The 17,260-nt window shown below is 44.0% G+C and overlaps 1 protein-coding gene across 3 annotated transcripts in view; it reads right to left on the reverse strand.

Moving 5' to 3' along the window:
- gnao1a (guanine nucleotide binding protein (G protein), alpha activating activity polypeptide O, a) overlaps nt 1–17,260 on the reverse strand; it is a 106,965-nt gene that overhangs the window by 59,276 nt on the left and 30,429 nt on the right. For all 3 annotated transcript variants that reach the window (XM_086297892.1, XM_086297890.1, XM_086297891.1), the window contains exon 3: nt 15,464–15,605. In XM_086297892.1, coding sequence (XP_086154018.1) covers nt 15,464–15,605 — 142 coding nt within the window. The remainder of the gene's footprint in view (nt 1–15,463; nt 15,606–17,260) is intronic.

Below are 17,260 nucleotides of genomic sequence, written 5' to 3' on the forward strand. Positions count from 1 at the left end.
CTCCATCTTCTGCCTGTAGCTGTCCTTCCCATTCCTTATCAGTCCCCTCAACTCTCTCTGCACCCTTTTCAACTCCTCTTTGTCTCTGGATTTGAAGGCCCTCCTCTTCTGCTTGAGGACGGTTTTAATTTCTGGGGTAATCCAAGGTTTGTTGTTGGAGAAACACCGTACAGTCCTGGTAGGTACAGTGTTATCCACACAGAAGTTTATATAGTCAGTAATGCATGTAGTAAGGCTGTCGATGTCCTCACCGTGGTCATCACAAATCACCTCCCACACAGTCGACTCAAAACAATCCTTAAGAGCCTCCTCGCTCTCCTCTGACCATCTCTGTACTGTGCAGGTGGCTGGTGGCTCCCTGCGCACTAAGGGCTCATACACAGGGACAAGGTGCACCAGGTTGTGATCAGATCTGCCCAGGGGAGGGAGAGGTGATGAACTGTATGCCTCTTCTGCATTGGCATACAGTAAGTCCAGTGTTTTATTGACTCTGGTTGGGCAGGTCACATACTGGGTGAAGGTGGGCAGTGTGGAGTCCAGTGAGGCATGATTGAAGTCCCCTGATATTATGAGAAGGGCTCTCGGTGATTGTGTTTGCAGTCAGCTGACCACAGAGTGGAGAGAGTCACAGGCTGCATCCGCGTTGGCCGAGGGGGGGACATACGCTGTTATCGCGATAACATGCGAGAACTCCCGGGGCAGGTAGTACGGACGCATGCTAACGGCTAACAGCTCAATGTCTCTGCTGCAGAGTTGCTCTTTTACAGTGATGTGCCCAGGGTTACACCATCTGTCGTTCACAAAAACTGCCAGTCCCCCTCCTTTCCTCTTACCGCTGTCTCTGGTCCTGTCCGCTCGCAGCAGCTGGAATCCCGGTAGTGTCACGCTTGTGTCCGGAGTTAGCGATGTTAGCCACGACTCCGTTAGCATCATGATGCTACATTGCCGGTACTCCCTCTGTGACCAGGTTAGCGACGTGAGCTCATCCATCTTATTGGGCAAAGATCTTACGTTTCCAATAATTACAGAAGGAAGAGATGGTCGATAACGTCTCCTTCTCGGGCGACGGCGCTCCTTCCCAGCACGACACCCCCGTCTTTTCCTCCTCAGCTCGCTGGGAATATCGGGTCTGTCCGCCGGCAGTACCGCTGCAGGACGCAGCGCTAACAGCTGATCCTTACTGTAAACAAAGGATCCCTGCTCTGGGTCCCCAGACACGGGTGAAAAAAGTAGAAATAAACTGAGAAAAACGACCAGGACTAGCACAAAACGGTAGAACATGGTTGCAGAGTCTAATTACTAATATGTTAGTTATAAAAAAATTACGAGAAAAAAGATAAGAAAGAAAGAAACTCAGAATGAGCAGAGCTGCTGTAACAGGCTGCCGCACACGGGGGGCGCCGGAAGAAATTTTACACAGCTGAATAAACGTCAAGCAGACAGCTGATTATCAGAAGTGTGAGATGCTCGAGAGTTTACTCCGGTGTCCTGTTATATTTTAGATAGCAAGGAGTTTATTAAACTTCACCGAAACAATCTGCAGATTTCATTAAAATTTAATAAACTATCATCTTGTCTTTATTTTTAGTTAGCACCTTAAACACTTAAAGCTGTAAGCTAATGATAGTTATATAGGAGCAGATGCTGCTGGTGCAATAAGCTGTACGTTTTATGTCCAATGGATGATGATCTGATTAGTCGACTAATCGCAAAAATAATCGACTATAGTCGACTATCAAAATAATCGTTTGTGGCAGCCCTACTGTGGACTTTGTGCTAATTGTATTTCTCGATTTTGCTGCCCTTTCCTGTCCTCCTCTGGGTATTTATCTATAATATTAACATGTATGCCAAAGTACAGATTTAACAGCATGTGAATAAAAATGCATCCAATATTTCCATACACTGCCTCTTTTTTTCACACTGTTGGTTTGATATACAGTGGTCCCTCGCTATAATGCGCTTCACCTTTCGCAGTCTCGAAAGGTGAAGCGCAGTCTTTTTTTTTTTTTTTACAGCGCATTGTGATCTGCGTCCTGATTGGCTGTAGACCATCATCAATCAATCTCGTGCCGTGTCTCCTGTACAGGACAGGATGCGTTCAGCTTGTCAAATTTACATAAATCTTCGATCCCAGCAGTGTGACTCTGGAGTGCTGCACTGTATGTTTGTAGGTTTTCTCCCTGTTCTGCACCGTCAAAGGCTCCTGCGGGTGGCTTTGGTTTCATCCTGTAATACTGGACTTTTTTTCTATGAAGGTTTGAACTTTGAGAGTTTAAACAAGAGAGAAAAGTGTTGCTTGTGGGGCTCGCACACAAGAATTTCACTCGCATGTGCTGTGCCAGTGTGCCTGCACATGTGATGTGACAATAAAAAGTGATTTGATTTGATTTGATTTGAAAAGTGCGCAAATGTTCATGCCTGTCTGAGAAAAGTGTATAAAGTGTGTAGTGACGGGTTTTACAGCCTTAAAACATCTATAATAATTGTAACAAACTAAAGTTGGCTACCTCGCGGATTTCACCTCCCACAACAAACGAGGGATGACTATAGTAAGATCTGCCAGAGGTTTCTTCCTGTTAAAAGGGAGTTTTTCCTTTCCGCTGTCACCAAATTGCTCATAGGGGGTCATATGATTGCCGGATTTTTCTCTGTATGTATTGCTGTAGGGTCTACCTTACAGTATAAAGCACCTTGAGGCGACTGTTGTTGTGATTTGGCGCTTTATAAATAGAGTTGAATTGAATAAAACAATGGCTGGTTACAAAATAAAATCAAAGTCTATCAATTAGTCAATCAGTTTTACTTTTGATTGTTTATCTTCCACCCTTCGGGGTATTTGCAAACATAATAAGATTGATGCAGTGGAACCATGTTGTAGTGCACTCGAGTCACAATTTCGCTGTGTGGAACATCACCCCCCCCCCCCCCCAGCAGAAACAGGGCAAATAAATCTGCCCAATCACACCTGTGGAGCTCCCCGTTGTGGCTTTGGTGCAGGAAATAAAAAAATCTCTCTGGAAATGGAATCACATTAATGCAGGATGCTTTGTCAACCTGATCCGTTATAAAGGAACACAAGCAGGAACAGCACAATACTGTGTCAATGTGCTAACCCCTGAGGAACACCCCAGCCTCTCCTGCTCTCTTATCCTCTTCTCCACCACTCTGTTCATCATGCTTTACACCTGAGGCGAAATAATTTGAATAAGTCATATTTCTCTCCCTCGCTTTCACTGCCTCATGGGGACTATAGTCTATGTTCTCTCTCTCAGCACCTGAGAACCCAGTCCCTGAGGTCATTTACACACACACACACACACACACACACACACACACACACACACACACACAACTGCCAGTTGCCTTAATGACTGACTGATCACGAGGCTAACAGGGCGTCTCATGGGCATAAAACCATTTATTCTATTATGACAAAGCTCTCTCTAATATTCTTTATGATGTTGTGTTATTATTGACACACACAGACACACACACAGTATATAATGCAAACATGTTGTTATTTTTGCTATTTCTTAATCACCTTTCTAACAAAACAAATCAATATTTGTTGTAACCTCAGTTTGTCTTAAAGACAGCATCTGTGTGTGTGTGTGTGTGTGTGTGTGTGTGCAAACAGTTACTAAGGTGTGTGACATGCAGTTTGCTTGAAGCGCCTTTGAACACTCCACAGTTGTCTTCGTAGTTGCTAATCACAGACCGACTGATGCTTCATATCCCGACGGTAAGAATTAGGACAGGCCAGTCAACAGTACAGCCTGAGGTCTTCCTACACCTCAGAACTCTAAATGTGGCTCCGGTCTCCTAGAATCTGGTCCATAACGTCCCTAAATCTGTCTGCTTCTGTGCATGTGTTCAGTTTCTGGAAGCGGGAGCTTTTTCCTCTCCGTTTTGCAAACCGTCACTGACGATTGGCGGCCTTGGTTACTGAGGGTGACAGGAGCAAGGCATCATGGTCCTGTTCTTAGTGGCGCAGTGTTGTGGCTTGGCACGGCAAGACAGGTCCATGTGCCTGTCATATGATGCTGGCAGCGCCAGTCTGGCAAATGCAGCAAGGAAGGGGGAGGTTAGCGAGAGAGAGAGAGGGAGAGATGGGGGAGAAAGAGAGGGCGAGTAAGAGTGTGTGTGTGTGTGTGTGGTTTCAATGGGCTACAGGGCAATTTAGGGAAACAGAGGGCTAGTTGTGTCTGGATGATAACGGCAAACATAACAGGCATAATTTTGCCTGCTGCCTGACTCGCTTTTCTGCAATAAAATAAACGCTCTATAACAAACTGAAAAGGAGACATGCAAATATCTGTGCTGTGTTATCCACATGCAGTCATGCAGTTTGGTTGCAAAAACAGAGATCAATCACAACAATAACAGAATGAAATCAACCTCACTCACAAGACTTGTCACCACACTACAGTGCAGCACGCTGCAGAAGAACAGGTAGCACAAAATCAGCGGCAGTACTGACGAGTGGATCTGCTCTTAGCTTTATGGAACACAACACTGTGGTATGCAAAGCTAATAAGAGCTGAACTGAACAGCCAGTTGACAAAAAAGGTTATTTCACTCATTTTTAATCACCAAAAGTAAATTCCAGCTTCTCAACAATGTGAATACCAAGCATAACCTAACATGTCCACGGGCACCAGGACTAAGAAGACATCTCCTTTACCGCGCTGGTCCTTCCACGCCTACATTTACCAGCACACAACAGCCTGCCGATTGCCAGCTTCCTAAATCATCCAGTTCTTGAGACCTATTAGAAAAAAATCAAAAGAAGATGTTGGTGGGATCATTAAAGTCATTAGGAGGCATTTATCTATTTCATAGAGAAAAAAACTCACTGATTTATTGACAGGACAGACAGTAGATTAACTGGGGGAAAAGAAATCATTAGCTGCAGCCTGTTGAGGAAAACACTTGTTTCTCCTGCACTAAGCATCACTGAGTCAGTCATCCATCCATTTTCTAAACCGCTTAGCCGGTTCAAGGTCACACGGCACTGGATACTGTCCCAGTATGCACTGGCTGGCAATCTATCAGAGCGGCTGGCACACAAAGACAGACACACTGGTAGTCACATTCACACCAACAGGCGTTCTAAGGTGGCCAGTTCACTAAACCTGCATGTCTCAGAGAGCAGGATGAACATGCCAGCTCTACACAGGAAGGTCCCAGCTGGTCAAACCAAACGGCAAAACAGGCCATCCAATCAAAGCTTTCTGCCTCTCTACAGAAAACGGCAGATATTTCCCAAGATTTCCAGATGACCTCACACCCCAAGGAAGCCGAGTGAAACAAAATGAAAAGAAATTATGTCATTATAAAATGATGCTTTTGCTATTTGTACACCAATGTCTGTACGTAGCAGAGACCAACACCAGTTTGCCTTTAATCATGTGTGATGGAGAGCAGAGGAGAGAGAGCGGATATCAATTGACACTGTTAAAAAAAAGATGTAAAAATGAAGTAAAATCAGACACTGTGGCTGCTATCTGCTCTTTAAGTCTGACATTAGCCGTTTCCGGGTCCAAACTCCGCTGCAGGTCCCAAAGTCAAACGAACACTGCGGCATCACAGAGAGTTACAAACTATGTAAATTATTTCACCTTAATAAAATGATCAGTATTGCTGCTTTACCAGGTGTAACAATTAAGTTTAACATCCAGGCATCCATGAAAACAGGATTAATGAAGTTTAACAGAGTTAGAAGTTAGCAGGAAGTTAGCTCGCTAGCTTCCACCTAAACATGATATAGCACGTTCTGACTGAGAGATTTCTGAAAAATTCAAACGTACAGCTCTGCTATCACTTCCAACATAAATGAGGACAGAAAACTAAACAGCAGTGACGTTTGTAGGGTTACTGAAGTTGGGCTAGCTGGTATATAATGATGTGCTACGTGACCGCTAGCAAAACAGCTATGTTAGCATAAACACAGTGAAGCTGGAGGATGAACGCTAACTTTTCTCCACTGGATAAAAGTTAACGTGAAGGTTCCTGATGGTTAGGGACAAATGCAATCGCATGGCAGGATGCTGTAAACGGACCAAACTTCAGTCAGGAGAACAACTGAGATAATCCATCCACAATACGAGGTTAGTCATTCATATACTGCTGCATGGGCTGGGCTGTAGTTACATCGTAAGGGTTTAAACACTGAGCTTTAAAATGAACAGTGGCAATAAAACCCAGAGAGACCGACAGTGATCACGGATTGTTTTTAAGGGCTTGTTCAGATTAAATAGAACAGGATACAAAACATGTTAAAAACACAACAGCCTTAATAAACACAGAGCAGTTTGGACCTGGAAACAGGATTCATACGTCATCACTTAAAGACCGATTGGACATAAGTCAGTCAGAGTCTTTGTCTGAGAGATTAAATCATTTTAACCAGAAATCATTCAAAGGAAACGGTTGTTCTTTATTTCACAGAAAGAAATGGCAATACATCGCGATTCTTATTTCTTAGTTTTTATCATTAACTAATAACAAGTTATGAGTTTATAGCAAAATTATTTAGCCCAAAAAATGTTTTCAGTGTGTGTTCTGTCGCACTTAGGAAGTAATGACTAGTGTGGAGCAAATCACCACAAATAAAAAGATGACAACCTCAGATCCTTTTATTTTTTTAATGAATACAGTCTGAATCTGGTCAAAGCTCAGAGCAATGGCAGCTTTCCTGCTGATTACAATAAAGGCAAAGCAAAGCTGCACCCCACGACAAGCACAGGAGGGCAGGCTTCAGCCCATCTTCACCATCAGAGACGATACCGCAAAACCCACTCGAGCTGGGAGAACCACCGATCCAGAAGCTGAAACTCGGCATGGAAACTCACAGAAAGAGCCAAGTTAAGGAGTCTTCCTTACAGCGCCTCAAACAAATAACCATGGAAAATCTGTCCTGGTATGAACACTGAAAAAAGGCTAACGACACGTCCTGTACAGATACAGTATAAATAATAAAATTTGACCTGTGACAGTCCTGGGAACAAAGACGTGGATAAAACACACTCCCAAATCTCAGGTATGGGATGGCGGTCCTTTTGTTGCTAGGAGACGACGGTTCATTCCTTTGCACCGACAATCTCACTTTAAAGATGCAGAGGCTTTCTCTCTGCTCTCTCTGGTTTACTCTGGATTTCTATATTTATCTCTCTCTCTCTGCATGGACTCACACATTCAGCACACATGCATCTACACACAGACACACACGGCCTAAAATCCACACACTCGCATATGTGCATGTGTGCGTGTGTGTTAATTACCCAGCTGCAGTAACCCAGAGACTAATGATCTCTCATCACTGTGAGGTGGGATTAAAGTTTGAAAGTCTTGATTAATTGATTGAGCTAGCCAGTCAGGTGCATGGCAGGGAGCTTACCTTATTGCTCTATTAGATAGATGAAGAGAGTGAAGTGCAAGGCTACAGGGAAAATGGAAATCCCTAAATGAGAGAAATGGAATAGGGGGAAGAAACAAGAGGAGACTAGACTCGGGTGATTGAGGAGAAGAGGAAGGACGAGAGAAGAAGAAGGTGAAACGACAGCATCAATAAAGAAGTGCAGGAAAGAAGGAGGAGAGAGGAATAAAGGACACAGGGTGTAAGAGGGGAGAGACAAAGGGATGATGCTGAAAATAACAAAAGAGCAGGAGGGGAGGGAGGGAGGGAACAATCAAAGGGAGCTCAGCACTGCAGGAAGGTGGCAGACTGACACACACTTCAAACACGTGTGTGTGTGTCTGTGTGTGTGTCTGTGTGTGTGTGTGTGTGTGTGTGTGTCTGTGTGTGTGTGTGTGTGTGTGTGTGTGTCTGTGTGTGTGTGTGTGTGTGTGTCTGTGTGTGTGTGTGTGTCTGTGTCTGTGTGTGTGTGTGTGTCTGTGTGTGTGTGTGTCTGTGTGTGTGTGTCTGTGTGTGTGTCTGTGTGTGTGTCTGTGTGTGTCTGTGTGTGTGTCTGTGTGTGTCTGTGTGTGTCTGTGGTGGAAGCTGTGTCCATACACTGACCTTCTTAACCTGGCAGGAAGGGATCTGCAATGATCCCATTCAAAGTGTGCTCATCTACTCTGCGTGCACACACCTGTAACAGGTTTGGACACGCCCACACTGGGCTACAATGCTGCTTTATTATAATGACACAGTTGTGCAGTGACCACTGTCCACCTGTTCATTACCGGGTGATCCTCACACATCCAGGGATGATCCAGGTCCCGTTTGCTCCTTTTAATGATTCATTCTGATATTATCAGCATTTATGTGGCAAAATGTGGTTTTTCCTCATTATTAACTGCACCTCAAACAGGTGATCGAGAGATTTGACTGGTTTGGTGGTTTCTTAGCTGAATGTTTTCATCACGTGAAGGAACACCCAAAGCCTCAATCTGACAGCCAGACTGATGACAGGACAGTTGTAGCTTATTGCTACCCAGAAAAAATCCACTACAGCAAACAGGAAACTGATCCAATGTACAGATAGAGACAGAAATAAAAGCAGAAGATCTGTAGATGCAAATTCTACATATTTTGTTCTGGTCAATAAATCCTAATGAAACACCAACAGCCTCCAACTTCTTTCATTTCTCTGTGACGCTACAGCTCAGATGGATTCCATTGAATTCCTTCCAATGGGAAAACATCAAGCCTTTATCAGACAGAGGAACTACAGGTTACCAGCTGGATTCAAACTCAGGACAACACACATCACCTTTTAATTCAAGGTTTTACATATCAGGAAATGATCAGAATAATCTCGTCCCCAAGTCTTAAAATGAGGTCCAAACAAAAACGAAGCTAAAACGTAGAAGCAGTTTGTAAAAACAAAGTACAATCCATGATTCACCAGCTTGTACAACCAACATTAGCAGCAGCAACAAGTAACTGTTTTCTTTATCAGTCTCTCAAATCGTTGTGGAGGAATTTTAACAACACTGCTTCGACTCATTGAGGTTTGTTGGGGTTCATTAACGCGCGGCTCTCTGAAGGTCTTGCCGCAGCATTTCGGACGAGTTGAAGTCTTTGTGCCGTCGCGACACTTTGATTCATTTCTTTCTCGTTTTGCTTGGAATCACCGTCCTGTTCCTGAAGCACTTTTGGCCAAGCTTTAGCTGAGTGACAGACGGCCTCATAAGCGACGTAGACCTGCTGTAGATACAGAATACTTTGGTAGCTCACAGTCAACCAACGACTGCTCCCGGGCCTTTTGGCGGTCTCTTCTTGCTCCCTGTGTTTTGTTCAGATACTCTTTCATTGTTCTTTTTAGAGAGAAGAGGCTTTCTCCTGACACCCCTGCCAAACAAGGTGCACTTGTTCAGTCTTTTTTCTGACTGTACTGTCGCGAACTTTAACTTTTAACATCCTAAATGTGCTCTGTAGAGTCTGTCCTTCACACTTCATCACGCAGTTCATTTAATTAGCAGCACTTGGCTGTACCTTACCCCATTAATTCTTATGGAAGCAGTGAGCTTGTATCTTTGGTTTTGGTTTTAATAAATAAAGTATCTCATGTTTGTAGTTCATATCAGTACCTAATTTGAAGTCCTGTTATTGACTATTTTTATTATATCCTGATATGTAAAACTTTGTGTGTCATCACAACCCAAAAAGGGAAACTGAGCTATATTTGTTACGTGTCTCCAGTTTATTGCAGCAGTATGGCCGTGTGTAAATTATTTTATGTTTAACACACAATGGGAACATTGTGTTCAGATGGGCGTTGGTTTTGGAGCTCACACGTACAAACACATGTGCGCGCGCGCACACACACACACACACGCCCGTGTAGCTATCTTAGTGAGGACCTTCATTGACATAATGCTTTTCCTAGCCCCTCACCCTAACCATTACAAACGAATGCCTGACCCTAAACCTAACCATAACCTAATTGTAACCCTGACACTAAAACCACATTTTGAGCCTTTAAATGTCTTCAAACTTGTGAGGACCGGTTTGTGTGTCCTCACAAGTGACTGCTGGTTCTCACAAGTATAGTAGAATGCAGATTTCGGTCCTCACAAAGATAGCTAGACAGGAACACCCACACACACTAACCCGTGAGAATAACTCAGCTAGTTTCCACAACAACACGCAGCGACCTGTCTGCCAGCTCTCGCTGTCTCGCTATCTTCCACACTCGGTCCATCCTATCATCATCCTATCCCCGTCATGCCCGCTCCATCTTATCTTCTTTCCCTGTTTCCCTCTGAGGGTCCATGGAGACACCGAGTGTTTCTCTGATGTCAGTAGTTGCGTGCGCTTCATTTCAATAGCAGCTGCGTCCATAATTTCCTTCTCATCATCAGACCTGAATTACTGACTGCTGCACTCGTCATTTATTTGTAAATATAGAAAAATAGATATACATATCATAACTTGAGTGTCTTAGACCCAAGCTCTTATTCAAAGAAGTCATCATCACATGTCATGTGTTGCTAACATACTTTAGCATCTCACACTACAGAAAGGTGACAGCTGAGGAAAGTCAAACGTCAGCAGCACTGCCCCTCGAGTGTCAAAGTTTGCTGCCCGGCAGCAGGAACATCTCCCTCTGGATACTGTGTTACGTCAGAGAGGAGAGATTACAAGTACATTTACTGAGTATATTTAAGTATGGCAGAAATCACAGTACAGTCATTGTCTTTAACTGCTGATTCTGTTATCAAATGTTGAGGTTATAAAATCAGGATGTGTGTCCTGTCCTAGTTACGCTCAGCACCCCTCCCTGCTGAAACAATAAAATGTTAATGAATATCTTGAAGTGGAGTTGATCTCAATCACAGTGGCCTTTCTGCCCTACTGCCTCTGACTTCATTTAGTTTTATATACCGACACAGAAAATGAAGCCTAAGGCAAATCCACGAGTAAAGCACAGGCTGATTATTTGTGGCTCGAACAAAAATAAATAAAAAAAATCCCGAGTGGTTGCTCCAGGCAGACACTTAAGGTCTGCTGATGTTATTCCAAGAAGAATGGTCGGGCGATCTCCATCATCCATACCTCACCCTGGAAAACACTGGCACTGGTTCCACAGGGATCACCATCCAACCTCAAACACAACAAACACGTCCAGCATGAAGTAAGAGAACATAGGCTGTACCAGTGGAATGATTCAGCTTATCATAAAGACACGCAGTAGGCCATGTGTGAATATGAGTGCAAACGGCGTGCTAGACCAGCGCCCTGTACAGGATGTGCCTCTGTGCCCTGTGACGGCTGGGACAGACTCCAGCACCCTGGGACCCTAAATGACAACAGCGGTTACAAAAAAAACACATGGATGGATGAAAAATGCCATATTTTACTGTTCGTATTTTAAATACTGCACTGTTGCTACTGCTGGAGTAATGGATCTAAATGCAACTAACCAATGCATCCCGTAGGACATTATCTCTAAATACAAGTTGGTCTGGGAATGGAGGGGAACTTTACACAGAGGACGATACAGGTGAAAGCATTCGCCTAAATTGTATACAGCACCTTGGTCAACAGTTGTCGTTTTAAATGTGCTATATAAATAAATTTGACTTTGACTTTAAAGCAGGGGTGGGCAACTCCAGGCCTCGAGGGTCCTGCAGCTTTTAGATGTGTCCTTGATCCAACACAGCTGATTTAAATGGCTAAATCACCTCCTCAACATGTCTTGAAGTCCTGCAGAGGCTGGTAATGAACTCATCGTCTTATTCAGGTGTGCTGACCCAGGGTGAGATCCTGCAGGACACTGGCCCTCGAGGCCTGGAGTTCCCCACCCTTGCCCTAAGCTTTAACTACTTTTTTTAGACTTTGTGTTTGCAGGAGAGAATTCTGGAAACTATCATTACTGTCATACAGTTGTCCTTGGCCTTAATCACTAGATTACATTCATCCCTGCTTGAACTGAATATGAAAAAAATAGTTCCTAAGATTTGCAAGAATGGGACTGATTGGTATGTACATAAGGACAGACATAGTATACTACCTGAGGTCACAGCACGGAGCCATAAACTGTAGTTTTATTGAAGGACCAGCAGAGGCTTTAACACCAAAGAGGTTTCTCTTTGAAGCTTCTTCTGTGAAGCCTGAGTGAAAAGTGCTCAAAGATCTATTTCAAGCAAGCTATCATAATGTGTGCATGTGTTGCATACGCGTGTGAGTTTGTGCGTGCGCGTCTCCAAGTGTATGTGTCACGGCGCCCTTGGACACGGGCTTGTGGAATGTGTTGAGAGCAAGGGAAAACACTGGGTTGCCACAGCAACTAGCGAAGAGAAACAGATTGGTGGGTGGGTGGGGCGCAGTCAGAAGAGCAAGCAAAAGACCAGAAAAAGATAGGACGGGACAGGTTTGACATACGCGATCCCAGCACAGGATTAGAGGGGGAAGCTGAAAGAGTAAGAGGAGAGCTTGAAGGATACGGGTATGAAAAACGTTCACGTTCGCCCCTCGTCCTTTATTGATGTGGGTAGGATGTTGCTCTGGTTACTTTGTGGGGAAGTCAGATGGGGAGTGTAAACACAGCTCATTCTGTTTCTTGTCCACTGTCACTTCTCCATTTTGCCTTGAAAAATCGATCTTCTGTCCTCTTTCCTGTTTTACGCCTCTTCTTCAACACTTTGCATTCATTTCAGAACCGGTTATAATCCTGCAACCCTTCTGTAACACACGTTACTTTAACCTGATAAGTAGTGTAGCACAGAAATCTTGTTGTAGACACTTTTCAAAATGTCAACTCTCACACCAAAAACATAAACTGCTCCATTCTTGCCTGGGAACACTTCGGTGTCTCCCAGAGGAGCTTTAGGTGCTGGAGGGCAGGAGAGAGGTTTGCCTGCCGTCCCCATGACCTGCATAAGTGGTAGAAAACGGACAGCTGGACGGCTGGCTGGGTGGACGGATTGACTCTGTACAAATAACAATGTAGCTGAGGCTGTTCACTTTACCTCGAAATAGAAACGCAATACTTTGATATATTATACCCTCCAACAGACACACACACGTTTGTATGGCTGACCTTGACTCCTCACACTACTGCGTTTCCAAAATGTCCTCATTTCAATAGTCTAACAAAGACAACTCACACACACACACAGCATATCCTGATCAATAGGTGTATTGTTATTTCAGCCTCTACATGAAGTATCAAAAGCAGCGTTGTGATTAAAAATACACCGTGCCTTTGGATAAGGTTAAGGTCACCTGCATGTGTTCTTACAGTTCAAATCTGTGCCGCTCACGCAGTGATGAGGAGGACAGATATTCTGTCATCGTGACATCATCACCACTGTGACATCATCACCACGACTGCTATGGCGACGCATCATCAACAACTACACAGAACTGCTAATGATGTACACTTACACCAGCAGCATTTATCTTCACTTTATACAACATCAGGAACAAAGTGGGCGTGTCAGTGTTTCGTCTGAATCACACAAACACATCAGGATGCTTCATGTGCAGACAGAGGTCAAACAAAACGTTCCAGCAGAGAAGGTGAGGCTGAGTGAAAACGTGTTCGCTCCTACAGCAGTGCATTCAAAACCACGAGCTGATGTTCAGCATTTAACTGAAGGTGCCATACATGACTGCATTTCCTGCACTCTTTAGTGCCTGAGTCATCCTGACAAGTCTAATGACCTGATTTATTAGAAATTTGGAACCTGAAACTGAGGTGAGTATAAAGGAGCGGTTGATTAGCCTCATCCCGCTGCCCTGCGTTCAGATAGAACCGATCCTCTTCTGTGGATTAGATTCATAATCCTCAATTAGCAGGTCGTATACTGAACGTGTATACTTCAGGATTCAGAGGACTGAGAAGTGGGAAAGACTAAGGCTACGTTCACGCTGCAGGCGAAAGCGCATCAAATCCGACTTTTCTGACCCTCTGCGACCATCTGTCCGATCATGGTGTGACAGTGTGAACGGCACAAATCTGATATTTTCAAAGCCGATCTGGGTCACTTTGGTATGTGGTGCTGAATCCGATACATATCTGATGTTTCAGAAAGCGACTGCTATTTGATGGTCATGTCGCATTAAATCCGTCTTTTACGTCACTGACACAAGACAGACGCCAATTATCAGCGCCGGAGAAGACATCGCGAACGCTTCCTGGCCATCCAGCATAGATGTCAGTGAAACTGTTGGGAAGACAACGTGAACATTTTATTTGTTCTGTATACTCTGCAGATTCTGACAGACATTTCCAACTATCCTCTGAAGCAGCAATAAGGATCAATATTAGGCCAAATGTAAATAATAAAATAACTTTATAACTTAAAGCAAAATTGGGAAAGTGACCCTGTGTGAGCCTTAGTGTGAAGGAATTTCGGCCCAAGCGTGACAGGGTCCGTTCACAGCCAATCCCGATAAACTGAAGACAGTTTATCAAATAAAAGATGCAAGATCGCTGCTCAATCTCAGCAAGCGAAACAAAGACATTAAAATATGAAATATATATAAAACAAGTGCTGATCATTTTCTGCTTTCCTCTCGATGCTTTCCAAAGCATCAAAGTTGCCATGACTTCAGAGGCCACTGGAGTTTGTGGTGAAGCAAATGATCCGTTTGTCCCTCAGGAGGCGGCGTTTGTTTGGAAGCTGGTGTTTTTCATTTCATGATGGTTTGTCTTCCCTCATTTTCACCGGGCATTTACTTTTCCTTCAGTGTCTCCTTGGTCACATTAGGATTGTTTGGTTAGGTCATTCAGTACGGTCTTTAAAGATCGTACCGTCTTTAAAGTGTTCCCTGAAAAATGATGCTTTCTGAGTGAATACTAATGTGATGCTAACTTGTCTTTGATGGCAGCGTCTAACGTTCTGGGAAAACGAACAAGCTGTGAATATTTTTTACATTAGACACAGCTGCAACCAGTCAAGAGTGAAATGTGTAGGGAAGGTCTGTGTCGGTTTGACACTGGCTCGCTGATTATGCGTCCTCCACGTTGCTGAACTGCCGCACCTGAATTTGCTTAGACCAGCTATCAGCATTCAGGGACCACAGCACAGGCAGTCTTACACCTGCGCTATATTTAAGTGCTATCCTCCACAACTTTATACGGAGAGATTTTTGTCTTCAAAAAGGTCAAATCGAGGAGCTGAAGCTGGTAGAGATCGTTGTCCTGCCACATATACTTTAACAGGTCTGATACAAGAGCTGGACTCCTGGTGCTTTTGTCTTGCAAGGCCCACGCCGGCCTCTCCCTGCTCTATCCCAGTTATGTGGTCCATCCCGTGGCTACGTGCGTCAGTCGTAGGCTGGGAATTTGGTGCACGAGCTAAGTGCTTAATGATGAGCCTTATTTAGTTCACAGAAGTGAGAATACAAAAAAATCACAAAACATTTCCCTCATTTATGGTGATCTGTCATCACACTCTACAATGTTGGTGACAGTATTTGGAAAATGAGTCATTTATGTGTCGTACGTTCTGCTGGGCATGCTTGGGAAACGTGTATGCACGCTTGAGGATGGGAGCTGACCTTGCGCTCTTTGTCTCCGTACTCCAGGCCCAGCGTGTCCATGGCGCGGACGATGGCGGCCAAAGATTGGATGGTGTTGCTGTAAACAACGGGCTTGTACTGCTTTACGTCATCGCCGGAGAAACCGTCCTCGTGGATGATCCTAGAAACAAAGAGACGCACGGGCATTAAAGAATGTTAAATACTTGGGCTCTGCTCATTATACAGGCAAACAAAGTGAACAGCAAAGTTATGTGCAGGCACAGGTTTGCTTCTCAACCTGATAAAAAAGTGGATTAAAAGCACACGGCAAAGGTGTTTTACACGTTCGTGGGATACAAAAGAGGAAAAGGAGGAAAATGGAGATAAGCACAGGTGGAGCCTGGACCGGAGAGGAGGGAGGGAGCGGGCTCATAACTGTAGCCTAACCTGACATTTAAGGCTGCTGTTTGAAATGCCACAATGTCTTTCACTGCACCTAACGCAAGGGCACAGCGACAGACGGTCGCAGGGACAGTTAGCGAGGTAGACTCCCGCTCGTATGGACAAATGAGACAAAGACCAACAGAGAGACGGACAGCCACGAACAACAGGTTGATTCAAACAGACAGATACAGGTTGAGGCAACAGTGTGAGGCAATTCTGATAGACAACATCACCATGCATAAATAAACCCGAACGAACGGGCCTCCAACATGGGCACAACTCAGGATCCAACACGACTGCAAACATTTGTGCGTGTATTACAGGCCTGTGTCTATCCCACTGTTCTTACTTTACAACCAAGTAATCCAAATTGAAAAGAAATCTAGTAAAGAAAGTGCAAAGAGCTCGGTAAAGTCAGAGAGACACGTGTAGGAACTAGTGATGTGCGGATCGATCCTGAAATATCGATTCCTCCGATACCAATCATTTATGTTCTAGAATCGATTCTCACATTAAAATATCGATATTTTAGTAATTTAGGGTAAATTTGTAGTTTATCATTAACAGGAACACAGTGGAAAGAAACTATATCATTCGGATTGTCTACATTCAAAGGAACTACTTCCTCTTCCGCCTTAGGGTTCTTTAGACCTTCGCGGTCTAAAGAAAGCCGGGTAGTGAAACTCTGCCGTCTGCTCCTTGCTATCTAAAATATAACCGGGCGCTGACTTAAACTCTCGACCGTCTCACACTTCTCTTTAATCATTTTCTGTTTGACGTTTATTCAGCTGTGTGAAACCCCGGAGTAACCCTCCCGAGGGATTAAAAAAGTTAAATTAAATTTAATCTAATCATTTTAATCTCAGCCAAACCGATTTACTCACGAATAAATAAAACACTGAAGAAGCCAAACAAGAACATTTTTAAGTTATCAAAGTGACTTAAATATCATGTTTAACCCGAGTAGTGAAAGCCCGCGGGGGTTTGAAGACGATGTGTCGGCTCAGATATTTGAAGTTTACACAGCTACATTCTCACCTGAAAATATGTTAAAAGTTTTTTTGCGACCCAGAAAGAGAAATAAGAGTGATATTAAAACTAAGTAGCTGCCGTCATTGTTGGAAACTGGAATTGGCTGGGCCGCGCTATGAATTCTGCGATATGGTTTTTCAATTTTGTTGTCCGGGGAGAAATTCGGGAGAATGGTGGCTCCGGGAGATTTTCGGAGGGGCACTGAAAATCAGGATTCTCCCAGAAAAATCAGGAGGGTTGGCATGTATGGTTGTGGCAACATCACTAACCTTGTCACCTCAGAGTAAATCATATCACAGAATATGACGAGCTTATGTTGAGACAAACTGAAGAGGAGGAGAGGGACAGGTGCTGCTAGGG

This window comes from Aulonocara sp. 'chitande type north' Nkhata Bay, linkage group LG7 (genome assembly GCF_057382095.1).
Source record: "Aulonocara sp. 'chitande type north' Nkhata Bay isolate Kocher_YH1m ecotype deep benthic linkage group LG7, A_spYH_male_GT1.1, whole genome shotgun sequence".
In the NCBI taxonomy this organism is placed as follows: domain Eukaryota; kingdom Metazoa; phylum Chordata; class Actinopteri; order Cichliformes; family Cichlidae; genus Aulonocara; species Aulonocara sp. 'chitande type north' Nkhata Bay.